Below are 16971 nucleotides of genomic sequence, written 5' to 3'. Positions count from 1 at the left end.
CATTTGCTTAGTGTAGAAATGAGAGACCACGGAAACTATCTTCAGGCAGGCCGACAGTGGGGCTCGAACCCACAATCTCCCGGACTCAAGCACACAGCTGCGCGCACGGCAAACTTGCCCGCTTGTATTATTCCTATCCTTCTTCTAATAATCATTAATTTAATAATTCCTTTTTTTCTTCGAATAACGCTGGGATGCGCAGGACAGAATTTGAAACTTAAGTGTCGGTATTGAACCCGGCTATGTCCAGTTATTTTTGAGCTGACGAAACACGACAAGCTGCTTACAAATTCACGAAACACGTAAACTGACTGGGACGGGACATAACTTCCGACAACTGGTCGCTTTCGAAAACCGTACCTCTCATCAAGATCAATTAAATGCAATGGTTCCGCATTTGGCCAACATGGACCGCAGAGAACGTTTTCGCCTCTCATCCTTCTCTTCCCTTCCGAAATGATCCATTCGAGCCTCGGACTTAGTGGTTTCTCCTCAATTGATTTCAGACTCTCGGCATTTCTTCCTAACTCTCTTCTATTGTGAATCATCTGCAGTGAAATTCCAACTTCTTCTGCAGCGCTCTTCACCTACTCTACAAACTTGCAGGTGGCTTTTAATCCGAAGATATAACTGAAGATTTATTTTGCTAATTGTTTGCCATCCATTCTTTAGAATTTCAGCCTTCGTGTCGGCAATGTATCCGTGATATTTTCAGTGTACTTGTAGAGCTTCAAGTCCTGTCAGTACTCTTCTGCGGTCCTTTACTTCTTCTCGAGTTTCCCCTTTTATTTAATATCAGACACTCTGAAGTTTACAAGCATTATTATTATTACCTTAAATTTAACAGATCGCATGTGTTTATAAACGAAGTTATCTTCATGACAGACAAACAGACTGACAGAAGTTACCCTTAAAACTTATTTTTAACACGTTCTGTGTTGGTTTTTATGATTTTCAAGATTAAAATATTTTGCCTTCTGTGTTCTAAGGACGGATATTCACTGTTTTGTCACGAGATAATCATCCTGTTTTCCTATTTGCAGAATATTAACGAGTAACTTGAAGTGTGGAAAAATGTCCGCTGCACTGAAATGCTCTGACGTTTACGCTCATCCGAAGATTTTTCGACGTCCGAGGTGGTAGAGCTTACATCGTCGACTTAATTTCTGTTGGTAACAATTTACTTTTTGATGATTTGTCGTGAGAACCGCCTTTATTCAGCAGAAATGTGTACTTAGTAAGTAGAGAAGAGAAACGAATCGAGAAGTCTACGAGAGGAAGGAATAACAGAAGATTGTTAAAGGAAGTACAGGGTAGAAACGTTAAATTTATCGCAAATTTCATTAGACGAAATCACAATAATAGTTCTGATGCTGATTTGAAAAAAATCGTAAAGAAATCACGAAGTGAATGACATGTGACAAATAGCAATTATAAAATTATATAGCACGTAGCCTTCAGAAAATGAATATCTTAAGTAGATAATTAATCAGAACATCATTTTTAAAACTTATAGGGCCACTACTGAGAGCAGTTCAGTAATTTTATTCATTACATTCATGGAATAGAACAGTTGAGCTTTTGTCCTGGCAGGTAGTTTTACCTTGAAAGCACTGTATTACGCAAAGCTACAGGATAATTGCCCCACACAGTTCTTGGAATGTAAGTACGGCAGCCTGCTATAAAGCGAACGCTCATCGTCTGCCGTTTATCAGTAACGTGCAGAAGCGACAGTGACTTACAATGGTTGAGCTCGCAGTGTGCTCCTTGTCAACCCTTCTGCTGTTCCTAGTGGCCGGCAGCACGGCGATACACGCGGGCCCAGTGAACAGCAAAGCACTTTCGCGCACTGAAGCCTTGGTAAGTACTTCACTTGAACATTTTGAAGGTTGTCTAGCAGTGTCTAGGAATGAACTTACGGTCAGATTTTCTTGAGGAATGAAGCCAAGAGCGACAGTAAGCAAAAGCTAAAGATGAACGTGTACAAAATACTGGACAATTCCTTGCTAATGGTAATGTTAATATTAAGTAGTGCTGACTGATCAGTAGTAATCAGAGTTAGCAGTAGGAACAGTTCCTAATAAGAGGAGTAACTAGGTTTCCACAAGGATACTACCTTGCACCCTGATTGTTCATATTCTAGGAAGTACATCTATCCTGAGACATGTAATGTCAGCGAAGGATTCCTTATAGTGATATAATAATGAGCGATCTGACTGCTTGTATTTTCGGAAGAAATGCAGTAAGTTGGATACGGAAATAATTCATTACGACAGTAAAATGATGTCAAGTATTGAGAGACCTGAGATAGTTAGAATGCCGGCTATGGAACTGCAAATTGAGACAGGTAGATTATTTTAATCGTATGTGTGTTGTGTGAGATAATGAAACAATATGTATCAATGCTGACGTAGGGATTTCGTAGATTCTGTCATGAACATATGATTTAAGAAGGAAGCAACTTGTCATATGAAATAACGCCCACATCATAAAGTGGACATAGAGTGGACATTAATCAGCTGCAGTTAATGGAAATGAACTAGGCGAGAGCAACTGATGATATATACAAGTGAGAACAATGGCAGGACGGTTGTCACAGCGTTACATATCAAATTTCTACACTGAGGGGATAATGTGAAGAAGATATAGGGCGGTAGGTTTATATGCGAAGTATTTAACTGACTATGGAGGGTGGCAGATATACAGGAGCCGCCGTGCAAGCTATAAATTTGGGTAGCCTAAACAAAAACGTATAGTATTATCTTAGAATTGAACCTCTATGGTCTGCGGTTTAACAACCAATCTTATCGTCAGTATCTGTGACTTTCTTCCACTGGTCAAGGGCCGCTCCGTCTTCTGGGTTCGTTCTCTACCATAATACACTTATACTTTTTTTTACCATCCTTGTGAAACGAACCCTGTCATTGATTTTATCCTCAGATATTTCTCACACTTTTGGAACCATATCAAATTAGATGACTTTGGTTTTAAAAAAATCCCAGATTTTTCTTGTGAGCCCGTCATTATTTATACGGAAGATGGGGCCATAAAACAGCGATCTTCCCTTTCCAATTGTTGTAGGTCCCGTCTTGCTGTAAACTTCTTCATTATCTTTCTCTGAAACCTGCCCGTTAACCCATCTGTTGCCTAAAATCTTTCGTAGTAGCCTGAGGTCTCTTAATTAGCTGACTGACTCTTCTGTTTCGATTGATGCACAGCTTCTGCTCTATCAACAGTGCTGTAATGCCTTAATATGACTCCGAAACTCAGCATCATCTTCCATTCTGCACCATCAACTAACGTTCGTCGTGTATTTAGTCTTCTCAAAGTAGATTTGTTGTCCTACTTTCTATGAAGTTTCTTTAAGAAAGTTTATCATCCTGATAGCTGAACTTATTTGGGTGACAAGTATGATAAAGGCATCCGCAAAACACAGACAGTAAACATACACTCCTTTGTGTATTATTATTATTATTATTATTATTATTATTATTATTATTATTATTATTATTATATGCGCCGTGGCGGTTCAGCGATCAGGAGACTCGCATAGCGATATTAAATACGTTTGACAGCCAAACCCGTGGTGATTCTCACAAAGTGGTACTAATCATAGGTAACGCAGACCCATTCTGGAAACTGTGGTACCGACAAGTTGAAGGCACACAGTGACACTTATGACAAGCATCGCCCAGACCCCTAGTTTTCCTCGCATGGTGGTGCTGTTCCTACGCAACGTAGACACATTATTTTTCTCACAAGGTGGTTCTAGTTGCAAGTAACCTCGACCATTGTCCATCCGCACGTAATAGTACTAATCAGAAGTGGTCTCATGGTTCTAATGTTATCTTTCCTTGGTCGCCCCACATAGTCGCCTTTTACGACACGCATCGGATACCTTGGGTGTAATTTTCGTCTGCACCCCGCCCCGTCCACAGTAGGTATATCAAATTTTAGGGAAAATATACTTTATGCAAGTCTATCCAGTACTTTTTGGCAATTAATGAAATATATCTGTGATTATTGTAGCTTTTTAAAAGCCACCGTGGCTCAGGCGGCAGCGCGCCGGCCTCTCACTACTGGATACCGTGATTGAAATCCCGGTCACACCACGTGAGATTTGTGTTGGACAAAGCGGAGGCAGGACAGGATTTCTCCGGGTACTCCGGTATTCCCTGTCATCATTTATTCCAGCAACACTCTCGAATATCATTTCATTTCATTAATTATTCATTAATCATTGCCCCCTAGCAGTGCGACAGGCTTCGGCAGCCGACACATTCCCTATCCTCGCCGCTAAAACGTGGCTTCATTCATTCCATTCCTGACCCGGTCGAATGACTGGAAATAGGCTGTGGATTTTCATTATTGTACCTTTTAAATTGATTGATTCATTGATTGAATGATTGATTGAAATGTTCCTGCAGTGGAACGTCTCTAATGAGCGTATTATCATGCTTTACTTCCAGGAATACCTGTCTCGACATGGATACATTAAGGGTAACACGACCGATATAAAGTCAGGACCTACCAGTACAGGCGCTATCAACTCAGCTATTAAAGAGTTCCAGGAATTTGTCGGTCTGACTCCGACAGGTAAGTCCCGTAAGAAAATCACTAAATGTTATCCTGATGCATATGCATTCTGTAAATACTTTAATAAACCGGACTTCTTCAGTGCGAAGGAATTCATTTAAATAACAAACTTTCACTTTTTATCAAATGATTGCTTCTGAAAATCCGTGAGAATTTTTTCAAGCTGTCTCCAGTTGAAGCTTTGGAAAAGTATGTGGGTATTCAAAATTAAATACATGCCCCTCTGGTTCAAATTCTACACAAAACTAGACGTCCTGTATCCATGAACATTTGCCTGCTCGTTGGAGAAATTGTTGTCTGTCTCTGACATGAGTGTCATCACTAATCAGCAGATAACTCCAGACACATTTACTTCAACACTGAAACCCGTTTGAGTCCCGTGGGCGGTCATATTGGAGTAGGAATACAGTATGTGTAACATAGCATTTGAAATAGTACAAATCACAAGTAGAATGCCTTCTAGATGAGAAATATGTAGCCAGGGTCCCACCCGCCATCCCCCTGATTCAATTTAGCACACACACCATTATTCACTGCTCAAGCAGGCTGTAGCATTTTCATTGGCTGAGATACGATCGGATAATACATCATCCAACCAGTCAAAGGAATCTGATTCTGTCACCAACCCTCGCACAATAAAACACAAGTAAATTCAATCTGTAACGAAATAATGTACAATACGGAACAAATTATTCGTTCGTCATTAGAAGCACATTGCGAACGGCTTCTCACACTGTCCAACATAGAATGCGATGCTATCATGTCGACATACGGAATAATAGATGCCGAACAGCCGCTTCGTGCCCTTAACAGCGGCTGGGGGGAGGGGGAGTGTTACGTTCCCTAATGCCTTTTGCTTGATCTCAGCCCAAACGGTTTTTCACAAGGCGGACCTAACCAATCCAGTCCAATGGGATTGTCACAAGCCAGCATGATAAATTAGTTTAGGCAAAGTATCAAGACATGACAAGGAACATTTGACTTGCGTAGTATTTATTTAATAAAATATTCAATAATTCAGAAAATATTAAGACAGAATTTCCTTGACAATTTGAGTGTGTGATTATGAACACAGCTAGGCAGTGACAGGTTGCTTAACCAAGTAACAAGTGTACAATAGTTCTGCTATGAGAATTGCATAGACATTAGGAGTACGGCTGGCAGAACTCCTGGAATTTATGTTACTCTTGATGCATTGTGGAAGAACGCATTGACGACACATACTAATAACATATTACTGCAGAAAATCTCCCCATGAAGTTTTAAAAAACAATTTTAGTGAGAAACAATTAGTTAAAATCTTTGACATTTCTATCATGGTAAACATTAATAAGATTATAGTTAGTTGTTCTGTTTTAGGCGATCTGGACGAAGCTACAATTAAGAAGATGATCACGCCGTACTGTGGAGTGGAGGATAGAAATTATTCCAGGACTAAGCGTTACACCTACTTAGGTAAGATAACAATAAGCCAACTACAGATATTTGATATGTTTCTACATATTAAAATAGTCCTGCTGGAAAATCCGCCACTTTTGCCTGTGTATCAATTAAGGCACCTAAAGAAACATAATAATATAAGGTATGGGCTAAAGTTATTATTACTTTAAGTTTTCTTCTCCCTTCAATCACCACTTCATTTTCTAGCTCGTTCTTGATCTGAGAATATCGTTCTAATCATTCCTTCATTTTAATAGCCATCCTTCTCAACAATTTTCTATTTTCACATCCTCTGCCTTGACTTCAAAATTTTGTACGTCGTGGTGGACTTCGTTGCTTCATGGGACGTTTTTCTTTGCTCTTCCTGTAAGGTACGTTACTTTAGTCCGTCCATAATTACTAGCACATAGAGAAACTCATGGCTAATGACTTTAATTTATTTGTATATTAGACTGTCACATGAAGTACAACGTGCTAAATGGATAACTTTTAAACTAAACGAAGGATTACGGAAATACTCAATATTATTTTAAACATTGCGAATGTAAAGGATTGAATTACCTCATTAGCCAATCAACTAATGAGTATTTCAACGAAAGGAAAGGATAACAAAAAAGATTACCGTGTTTCCGCAAGGATGGCTTCTTTCACCCTTCTTTTTCCCACTGTGCATATACAATCGTCGTTTACGTATTTAACTAGGAATTATACTGTACAAATTGTCCGGAAATGTTCGTTTTGCTTCCTATTGCAATCATTAATATGTGTCTTACTTAGCAAATTTAGATGATCAACAACAGAAAAGCCACAATTAATTAATTATATTCTCGGTGTTTCTGTGTGCTTGGTGAAATTCATTTACTCTTCTATCACGTACCAGTTGCAAAACACACTTCGTACAATTCACCAGCGTGTAAAAGTATAAAAGTAAAATTTCCGATCCTTCCGAGGTCCTTTTGAAAGCCAGATGTCAGAGTCTACGAAGAAGACTACGTTATACTCGTTCTGAACACTGGAGCAAGACGTCCTTTCCACGCGTTATTCGAGCGAATAAAGAAAAAGTTTGTTGTCTCGCCCCTGAGGGCCAGAATAGAAAACGTCTAGATTATGAGTTCGAACCCACCACCTCGCCAATGCCAGATGACCGCCGTAGGCCAAAGAATCGTTAAGGAATTGTGCAAAATGTACTCGGAAACTTAAACAAATTATACTATCAACAGCGTTAAAGAACTTGTTCGATATCCAATCCTACCATCAATGGATACCTTCATGACCGTAATTTTAGGTTGTTATTCGTGTAGAAGGAACTGCTAGGCAACACTGAACGTACTGGGTCTGTTCCGGGAGAGACGAATATTTATTTAACATGAGCTCTTATTCCGAATTGAATTGCAGACACATCTACATGTTAGTTGCTCCATCGGCCCCCAGTAAACCGCTGCAGTTGGCGTATTTCTTCTATCAGACCTCATCTGTTAGAGGTTAGAAAAGGCCAAGAGATGAAGGGCAGAAAGATATGTGGGGAAAAGTAAGTATTTCACCACTACGTCACTTAGAATGTGCTGCTATCAGCCGGAAATAAAAAGGTGGTAACATAGGCCACATTAATTCAGCTTTTTACCACTAGCTCACATAGAATGCGCTGATATCGCAAGGAGAAATAAGTGGTGATTTTGGAGCAGGGTCCACCAGCCGGAAATAAAAAAGTGGTAGTTTAAATTAATATTTCGCCACTGGGTCAATTAAAATGGGCTGCCTTAAGGCGTAAATAGCAAAGGTAGTAATACGCATTCGTTCAACTTCTCACCACTAGCTCACGTAGGAAGCACTGCCATCGCACATCAAGAGGAAAAGTGTCTTGTAGTAGCTCCAAGCCAATCTCCGTCATTGGCAGCCTCTTATTGAGCATTCTCCTTTCCAGAGGCCGGTGAGAGAAAAGGTAATTGCACTTCGTCTTAGTTCCTAAATAGAGAGGTTGGCAGCCTTGTGCACCGCGTGAACGTATCGGCGATACAAGTGATGAGCCATTGCGGTGATGTTGCATGAACAGGACTGAAGTAGTGCTGTTTATTTAAATACATCACCACTTCGTTCATGCCTTGCGATCGAGCCTCTGCTCAGACTGAAATGTTATACGAAGGAAGGAATATACATATCCCTGAGCCGGAAAAATGGTATGACGGCGTATTGTCCATCCCTAAGAATATATCATTTATTACAGTCAGTCGCTACAACGTTGAAAGTCGCAAAATGGACGGCTCACTGTTCATTTTCAAAAGAATAATCAGCGTTTGAGTAAGTTCTCCTTTCTCAAATCCAAGGGTGTAAATTTAGAGTTAATGGTACCGAAAGTATATCAAGCTGCAGTCCTTGAGATTTTAAACATAATAATTAATATTAGATAAAGCGCAGAAATATGAACCACCTCTGTATATGAACTATTCAGTAGACTGAGTGAACACACAGTGATATGTCATACGCTGATTGAAAAAGAAGGGGAATTCTATTTTATTTAGTTTCTCTTTCAAATATTAATCATAACATTCCGTAAGTATGATTGTAACGCAGAAATTTGCAGTAAATTCTAACTATTTCATCGGAATGTTTTCAAAAATATGTCGCGTACATGAAACAGACAGGAGACATTTTCTATTAATACGCCTTGATATTTCGATTTACGCTATGAGCATGACAATCTGTAAAATTTCACAAATTAAAGCCTACTTTCATATTATGTAAATCTATTTCTTCGTTTTAGTTATTAAAAGTATGCAAATATAATTTTTTTTCGTGAAAACATTACTTTTGGTCATTACCTGGTTCCCATGATCAGGTATTCTGTTGAGTTCAATGATTTCATAGCCTCTGTTTAAGGGTCATTTTTCTACCAGATTTTTTAAAATATACTGAGAGGTCTACAGGACTCCCGTTCAAACGTATAAGCATAATGAATAAAATGCTATATCAGGCGATTTAGGTAGCCACTTTCTATAAGTCTATAATGTGTGTTTCTTTGTTTACATCAGGTCCCCCATGGAAAAGGCATGATCTCACCTACATCGTCCTTAACAATCCGCCCACCCTGTCTTTCTCTACAGTGAAGCGCATAATAGCAGAAGCCTTCAAGATGTGGTCGGACCAAGCGGATCTTACATTCACCCGAGTATCGGACCCCTACAAGGCTGACATCAAGTTGGAGTTCGTTGCAAGGAGTCATGGGGACTTTAACGATTTCGAGGGACCTGGAGGATATTATGGGCATGCCTCTGCCCCTCCAGATGGAATAGTGCATTTCGACATCGAGGAGTTCTGGACTGACCGTAGGAGAGATGGTGAGTATCATTCATTTAGAGCAATACACCTGCAATCTCACAAGAGGTAAATATAAAGAACTAGCATGTACCCGCGGCTGCGCCCGCTACATGTTCTAAACCATTTTTTAAAGGCAGAAAGAACATTATGCCTATATATATTAAAATCCGTCGTTAATATAAAAATTGCATAAATTACATTGCGAATAATTACCCAGTAATAACCGGAATAACATTGCCGTGGCGAAGCTTGTGTAGTACACATTTCTGCTGCTCATTGCCAGTTCAGTCCCGCCTGTGTTGTCGACCTGGCTCATTCTGTTTTTTTGCTACCGCTATTTAGTACTTATTCGTTTTTTATGATAGCATGTTTAAGTGAATAACGTGCAACTGTGATATTTTGTTTTCTACTCGGTAAAAAAACCGATTTAAAGCAGACAGGAGACTGGTTCTTCCACCACGACAACGCACCTGCGCACACAGCCATCTCGTTCGACAGTTCTTGGCCAAAAATCGCATGGTTCAGCAGCTCCACGCACCTTGCTCGCTTGACTTGGCTCCGTGCGACTTTCACTTATTTCACGCAGGAAGAGGGGCATAAAAGGACCCCGACTTGACAATAAAGAAGAGGTCAAGAAGAAAACGAGGGAGAAGCTGTCAGCCATTTCTGAAGATGTCTGCGGAAAACGTTTCGAGCAGTGGTTGCACGAGTGGGACGAATATATTCATTGTAATGGAGAGTATTTTGAAAGGGATAAGGTTATTTTGTAAAAATTTGAAAATACATAACTCTTAAAGAAAGTCAGGCATCAATTTCCTCACTGAGAGTCGTGTTCCATAGCAGACGAAAGGGGCATTCATAATCCTGAGCAGTGTTGCCAACTTAGTGGATTTTCCGCTAAACTTGGCGGAATTAGAAGACTGTCGGGGAAGAAATATATCATTTAGCGGACAGCGGAATTTTTAGCGGAATTCTAGATTTATTATAGCGGAATTGAGTGTTTTATCCATTTTACGTTCTTTTTTAATTTGTACTCCAGTCTATCTCCGAGCTTTGCCATATTTCTTGTCAGGAGCTAGCAGTCACATGAGGAAAACCTGTTATTTGGATTTTATGTTATGAGATCGTGGTATCATACATTTGAAATGCGTGGGGAAAGGGTACTTATCTCTTAGTTGACGAATGACGACAGATAACGAAACTGTCAGAGAGTAGCGTTGATATTTATGCTCTGAAGGAAGACCGTTTAATGAACTGGCCTGTTCTGTGTGTGGTTCCTGAGGTAGGGGATTCACCTAGTTTGCACCCGGCACTAAAGCGCCTCCAAATTTTAGCTCGCCCGCTCGCAGGAAGGGGGTTAATCCCAGCGAAACTCACAGATCAGGTGAGTACAGACATTTACTATTATTATTATTACTATTATTATTGTTCATTTTTATTGCCCATTATTTGATATCGGATTTCTCGGCGGAATTTTAGCGGATTTCTCGTAGTATTTAGCGGATCTTGGAAATATAAGTTGGCAACACTGATCCTGAGAAGGTTAATTGATGCCACAATTGTCTGCTCCAAGATATTCGTGGGTAGTCCAGGCGACTGCTATTTCTTTAAAAGCTCTGCCGTGTAGTTGACACCCTCATCTATATCGCGTGTCCTGTCGCTAGACTTGTGCACTTGTAGAATGTCGGCTAATTCTTGTAAATGTTGACGCTCACAGCTTCATTTCTCGGAGGAAGAATTGCTGTTTGGCACAGCCATGCGTGACAATTTCTAATGAATGAAATGAATATCGGGTAAATGTCGAGCAAATAAATAACTGAAATGATAAAAATGAATACAATAATTAATGAAGTCATGTCTTGACCCGTACGAAGATTCATCTAAGAATACACCTCTGTTAACAATAAAGCTCTGCTTGCACACATACACACAGACAGACAGACACACAGACAGACAGACAGACAGACAGACAGACAGACAGACAGACAGACAGACAGACAGACAGACAGACAGACAGACAGACAGACAGACAGACAGACAGACAGACAGACAGACAGACAGAGACAGACAGACAGACAGTCCTACTGAATATGGCTCCTCATATTGGGGACCTAAAATGGCTTCCTACGCCATGGACTTATAATGATTAATTGACTTGCATTGCAGGTTGCCTAGCGACGGTGAATGTATGCTTTTTATCCTGGTGACTGCACGATGGATTATTAATATAATAAATATATTTCCGTTTAATTTTCCACAAATGCAAGACTTTTCCTGTACTATTGAGACGATTTGGTTTAAGAGTTTGAGTTTTGTGAGACATAAACGTTAGTGTTTTATATATATACTAGCGTACTCGTGCGAGAACTCTCGCATGTGAAGGTTCGCCTCCCCACTCTCATTTTCTCCCACATCCGTATGATGGGTGAATTTGTCTCTGACTTACTAAGCTTCTTTGCATACAGTGTTTGATTTAGTATCATTGGTATCGAGTACCATTGAACGGTAACTACCCCGGTGTGTTATGCATGAGTTAAAGCAAACACGAGTCATTATTTCCATTAGAATGTCAAACCGCACCAAACCAAGCATCGACCAAATATTCCCGGACACTCAATGGCAGGTCGAACCACGGATTTTGATATTCCCTCCAGAACTCCTCCTCTCTTAACCTGTCTGGCCAAGTTTTGAAGCACTCACTACGTTTTCGTAAGCTGTTTACACGACAGACCATGCCAAGCTCGCTCGCACGACTCGTGCGACTTGAAAAACGTATGCTTGAGCAAACACGCATATATCCATAATCTTGGTCATGCTGGACGTTCCGACTGGAGCTGAACTCGGACTTAAACGGCTTCCAGATCCTCTCGGGGACCTTGAAAACTATGGATTCGACATTAATATCTGTGTGTTAGAGGTTTCTTACCCCAATTTCGTTTTTTGTTTGAGATAGCAAGTCGTACGTGTAGCAAGTTTGGTTGAGAGCTATGCTGGAACATACGAACTTTCATCGGTAATCTCGATCAATTCTGACGTATTCTTTCCCGCCCCTTCTCACCGCAGTGCCCGTGGGGCTGATCTTGGACCTCAGCGACCCCAAAAACTACGGATTGTACATGAATATAGGTAGTTTTCTATTATTTCTGTACTTCAACACATATCCATCCCCGCCCAAAGGAGTCCTATGAGTGTCTTTCACAACAGTTTTGGTTGACAGCTATTCCAAAACTTACATGCATAATCCCTCTGCTGTAGAATCTTAGAGCTGACGTTGCCGTGGTTACGGAAGTACATTATTTTATCTGATTCCTATAGCAGGGGTAGTGCGGTGCCAGTATCTCCATAACGGTTGGTTTTCGGACCTTAAAACATAGTTTTAGAGCCAGCAGTGTTACCGAGTTTCATTCTTTGCATCAAGGAGCTTTGTCTCGTCCTTGTACGACAAAATCGATATTTCGGCTATATTAGCCTAGTATTTTTAATCCCCCCCCCCCGGCGCCATCCACCACTAGGAATGCTTTGAAAATAAAATACAACACATGTCCCTCAGGAATAATGTATATTTACATTAGTAAAATAAGTTTTAGAATCGGTCCACTAGTTTCTGAGATTGCCTTCCAGATATACAAGAACTCACAAAATTCGCACTCTCTCCTTATTATATTAGGGTAGACGTATTACATAAAATAAATATATTTCCGTTGGATTTCCAAGAAATGTAACATTTTTCCTCTACTATTGAGACGATTTGGAGGATTTTGGTAAAACTCGAATCTTTTAACTCCTTCTGGTTTTGTGAAACATACACATTAGAGTTGTATGCATATAGTGAATTCACTGTGCGGACCTAGGATATTGAATGTACATGTGAGCCCGTGATTACGTTTTGTTTATTTGTTAGTCACTAACGAACAAACATTCACATTATGCTGCAGTACATTTAACTAAGATTCGACACAGTGATCTTTTAACAGAAGTTGTAGTATATATTGAGGACAGACTTGGGGTAGTACATAATGCACAAGTACGTAGTTGATAATTGTTTCAGACTAGTCAAAATGTTTAACTGTATCCTCGTTTAATTCCACAACTCCTGTCTTTAAATAATCAGAAAATTAGTCTGACCATAGTTTTTCTGCTTTCTCCTATTCTCCTCTTACCCTCCATGACAGATTCTGTTATTCTACTAAGTATCCGGAAAATTCACAGCTACTTTCCAGTCATTCGACCGGGTGAGGAATGGAATGAATGTTGTACCCATCTAGCGGCGAGGTTAGGAATTGTGCCGACTGTGGAAGCTTGTCGCACTCCTCTGGGGCAATGATTAATGACTGACAGATGAAATGAAATGATATTGGAGAGAGTTGCTGGAAAGAAATATGACAGGGAAAGCCGGAGTACCCGGAGAAAATCCTGCCCTCCCCCTGTCTGCTTTGTCCATCACAAATCTCACATGGAGTGACCGGGATCGAACCGCCGAACCTATCCACCCCCGCAATTCATCTCGCACCTAATCCAGTTTTTGTTTACCTCTTCATCCATCCAATTCAATCGTACTTTATCCTTCATCTCCTCACTTCCAGTATCCTCCTGCCTCCTGATCGTAGCAGCGATTATTCTTAATACTTCTAAGTATTCTACTTACGAATAAGATAACCTGAGTCCACGCAAATTTCACTTCCATACAGCAAACGTGGTCTGAATAGAGACCGATGTAAAGTTAATTTACTGGGCGAGTTGGCCGTGCGCGTTGAGGCGCGCGGCTGTGAGCTTGCATCCGGGAGATAGTAGGTTCGAATCCCACTACCGGCAGCCCTGAAGATGGTTTTCCGTGGTTTCCTATTTTCACACCAGGCAAATGCTGGGGCTGTACCTTAATTAAAGCCACGGCCGCTTCCTTCCAACTCCTAGGCTTTTCCTATCCCATCGTCGCCATAAGACCTATCTATGTCGGTGCGACGTAAAGCTCTTAGCAAAAAAAAAGTTAATTTCGTTCGGGAGCTGATTTTTTCTTACAGAACACTGTTGATCGCAACTGTAAGCTCACCCATATTAGCTTTTCTGTAAAATGATTCAGTTTCACTTCCTTTAGTACTGTGCTGGGAGATTACACAGCCTAAATACTTGGAATGACCTAACTGTTCCATCATTGTACTTTTTAAAATTAGTAGTAACTGTTGCAAAAGTCCTCCCTCGAAGAAGCCTGCATCTGCAGACAGTTAACAGGACAAACATGGACCATTATTGCTGCTATCACCAATTTATAACTTTCACCCTCAGAGTACAATTTGTTGAAAGGATATAATAACCCGATTAACACCCCCTCCCCCAAGTGAAACTTGTGTTCATTCATCAGTAACACTGACATCCCCTATTTTTATCCTTTCTTCCTTACAGATATCCTATTCGTTATTCTGATTCTTATTGATAGAAGCAATTAAATGTCACCACAAGAAACTCCGAGTGTTTTTTTCTGATTCCTAATAAATTTAATGTTTTAGGTGTTAGCTTATTCCGAACCGCTGTTCACGAGATCGGACATGCCCTGGGTCTGGACCATTCCAGTGTGAGATCCGCGGCCATGTACAAGTCAATTCCTCGATATAATCCCAACTTCAGGCTGCACCCCGATGACATCGCAGGCATACGAGTGAGTACAATATTATCAGAATATGACATACAGTTACAGAAATTCATGTTTCAAATTCTCATCATTTAAAAGTACACTACTGTCACCCACTAGCGACCTTCAACATCCCTTGAGGTCAGTAACCTTTCGCATAGAAGATGCCCAGCAATCCACACAGACCTCTTGGATTGCTTCAACACCCAGGTTTATTAATTCATGGCCGAAATAACTGAAATACCTACGTTTCCTTACATAGTCGTACATTCAGTTATTACTTCTGACTAATTTGCACAAAATTTATCTCGAAATTTTCTACGCTGTGAGACAAAATACTTGCAAAGTTATCACTCATTTAAATGACTCTCAGGAGATGTACATTTCCATAAATTATCTTTATTCATCACGAAAAATATGGGTGCTAATCCTGACCCTTGTGGTACTCCAGTTACTAAATGATACGAGTATTTAGTACTCAGTCTATCAATATTTACTCCTTACTTTGTACAACAAGTATTTTTCTAAATGTTGAAAGTCTATTAGTGTATTCCACTCTCAATTTCTGAGCGATATTAAAGAGTGACATTTCTTGACAGTAACAATATGGGCCCCTCGTCCTGATTTACAGAGCCTGTACGGTCTTCCTTTACACAGACGCAGAGGCTAAAATCCAGGACGGATGAGGCAATGGAAGAACAGGAACACACAGGTTGTGGTAAGTCTACCAAACAATTCCCCTGTAACAGTAAATCCAAATGTAAGTATCTATACATATTTTCCATATATTTACGTGATTTTTTGTTCCTTACAATTAGTAATAATAATTATTACCCCCTTACAACATAAAACATTATGCTATGTGTGAAACTACAAGGCTTTCTTTCTCGCTATCGCAGGACCAGTCCGATGACGACAAGTGCCGTTACCATGACAACCAGAGTGCAACAGTCCCCATCGAGAACCGCACAGCTGTGATATTACAAACACTCCAACTAATTCATTTACGTATTAGTTCATGAGCATTTAATTTTTCTCTGAATTATAATATAGCTCTGTCGATGTAATTTAATTTTAAAAAGTGTAATGATATTCATAGTTTATAATAATATATTCGAAACATAATTTCAAAATTAATCTCCCTTGGAACATGCCTCATGTCTTGCAGAGGATATTGCATCAAATTCAGCCTACGTTTTAAGAAACACATCTCAGTACTTAATTCGTAAACTCAGGGATTGAATTACACATCTTTGTTAATATAGAAGTTCTAAAACTCAATGTCGTAAGCAGACAGTTCTAGTTCCAAAAAGAAATCTGTGGATCTTGAGGCTTCGATCCCGCAAACTCGCTGATTTTGCCAATTTGGGGTCCCATATAAAATGTTCATTCACTGCATATGCATTGGGGCGTGATTTCAATACAACATCTCTACTTCCTTCACTCTATTCGGCTTATCAGAGTCATTAGTGGTCGTATTGAATGATGTCGATTAGAACTGCTAAAATATTAAAGTGAATATTATTGTGACTATGAGGTTATAGAGTGACCAGTCTCCTTGGTAATTCCTTGTCTAAGGGATTAATAACTTAGTATTACAGAAGACAAATAATTTTGCACAGTGGTTTGAAGTCCTTTGTGTAAGTTCAGAACTGTAACCATCGCATCTCACTTGGTTTATGGTAATTTTGTGTAAGTATGAGGCAAAAGCACGGTTATGCATATAACATCCACTCTTCCTGGAATCACACCTGACTGCGCCTGTGTTCCATAAAGTGCCCAATTAATTTGTCCTTTAAGTGCGATGACAAATTTCAGAGCAAGGAAGTATGTCAACAAGAGAAGGTCTTGCTAATGTGAAACTGTACTTAGAGTGAGACTGAATTTTGTGCATAATTCAGGTGTGTTATAAATGTAAACTGCAATTATAATGAACTTTGTATACAAAGATACATTTGAGTTAAAATATAAAGAGAGGAATACAAAAATATTTGATGCCG

General features: G+C 39.9%; 1 protein-coding gene across 1 annotated transcript; it reads left to right on the top strand.

The window, feature by feature from the left end:
• Window positions 1–1743: 1743 nt before the first annotated feature.
• Window positions 1744–16961, top strand: LOC137502993 (matrilysin-like). The gene is made up of 6 exons (XM_068230306.1): window positions 1744–1860; window positions 4428–4596; window positions 5956–6051; window positions 9063–9368; window positions 14850–14998; window positions 15871–16961. Exons 1-6 carry the CDS (start codon window positions 1744–1746, stop codon window positions 15991–15993), a joined length of 960 nt encoding a protein of 319 aa, XP_068086407.1. The 3' UTR covers window positions 15994–16961.
• Window positions 16962–16971: the final 10 nt, after the last annotated feature.

This window comes from Anabrus simplex, chromosome 14 (assembly GCF_040414725.1).
Source record: "Anabrus simplex isolate iqAnaSimp1 chromosome 14, ASM4041472v1, whole genome shotgun sequence".
NCBI lineage: Eukaryota > Metazoa > Arthropoda > Insecta > Orthoptera > Tettigoniidae > Anabrus > Anabrus simplex.
The sequence above is the reverse complement of the archived record's forward strand: the minus strand, read 5'-3'. Positions and strand labels throughout refer to the sequence as shown.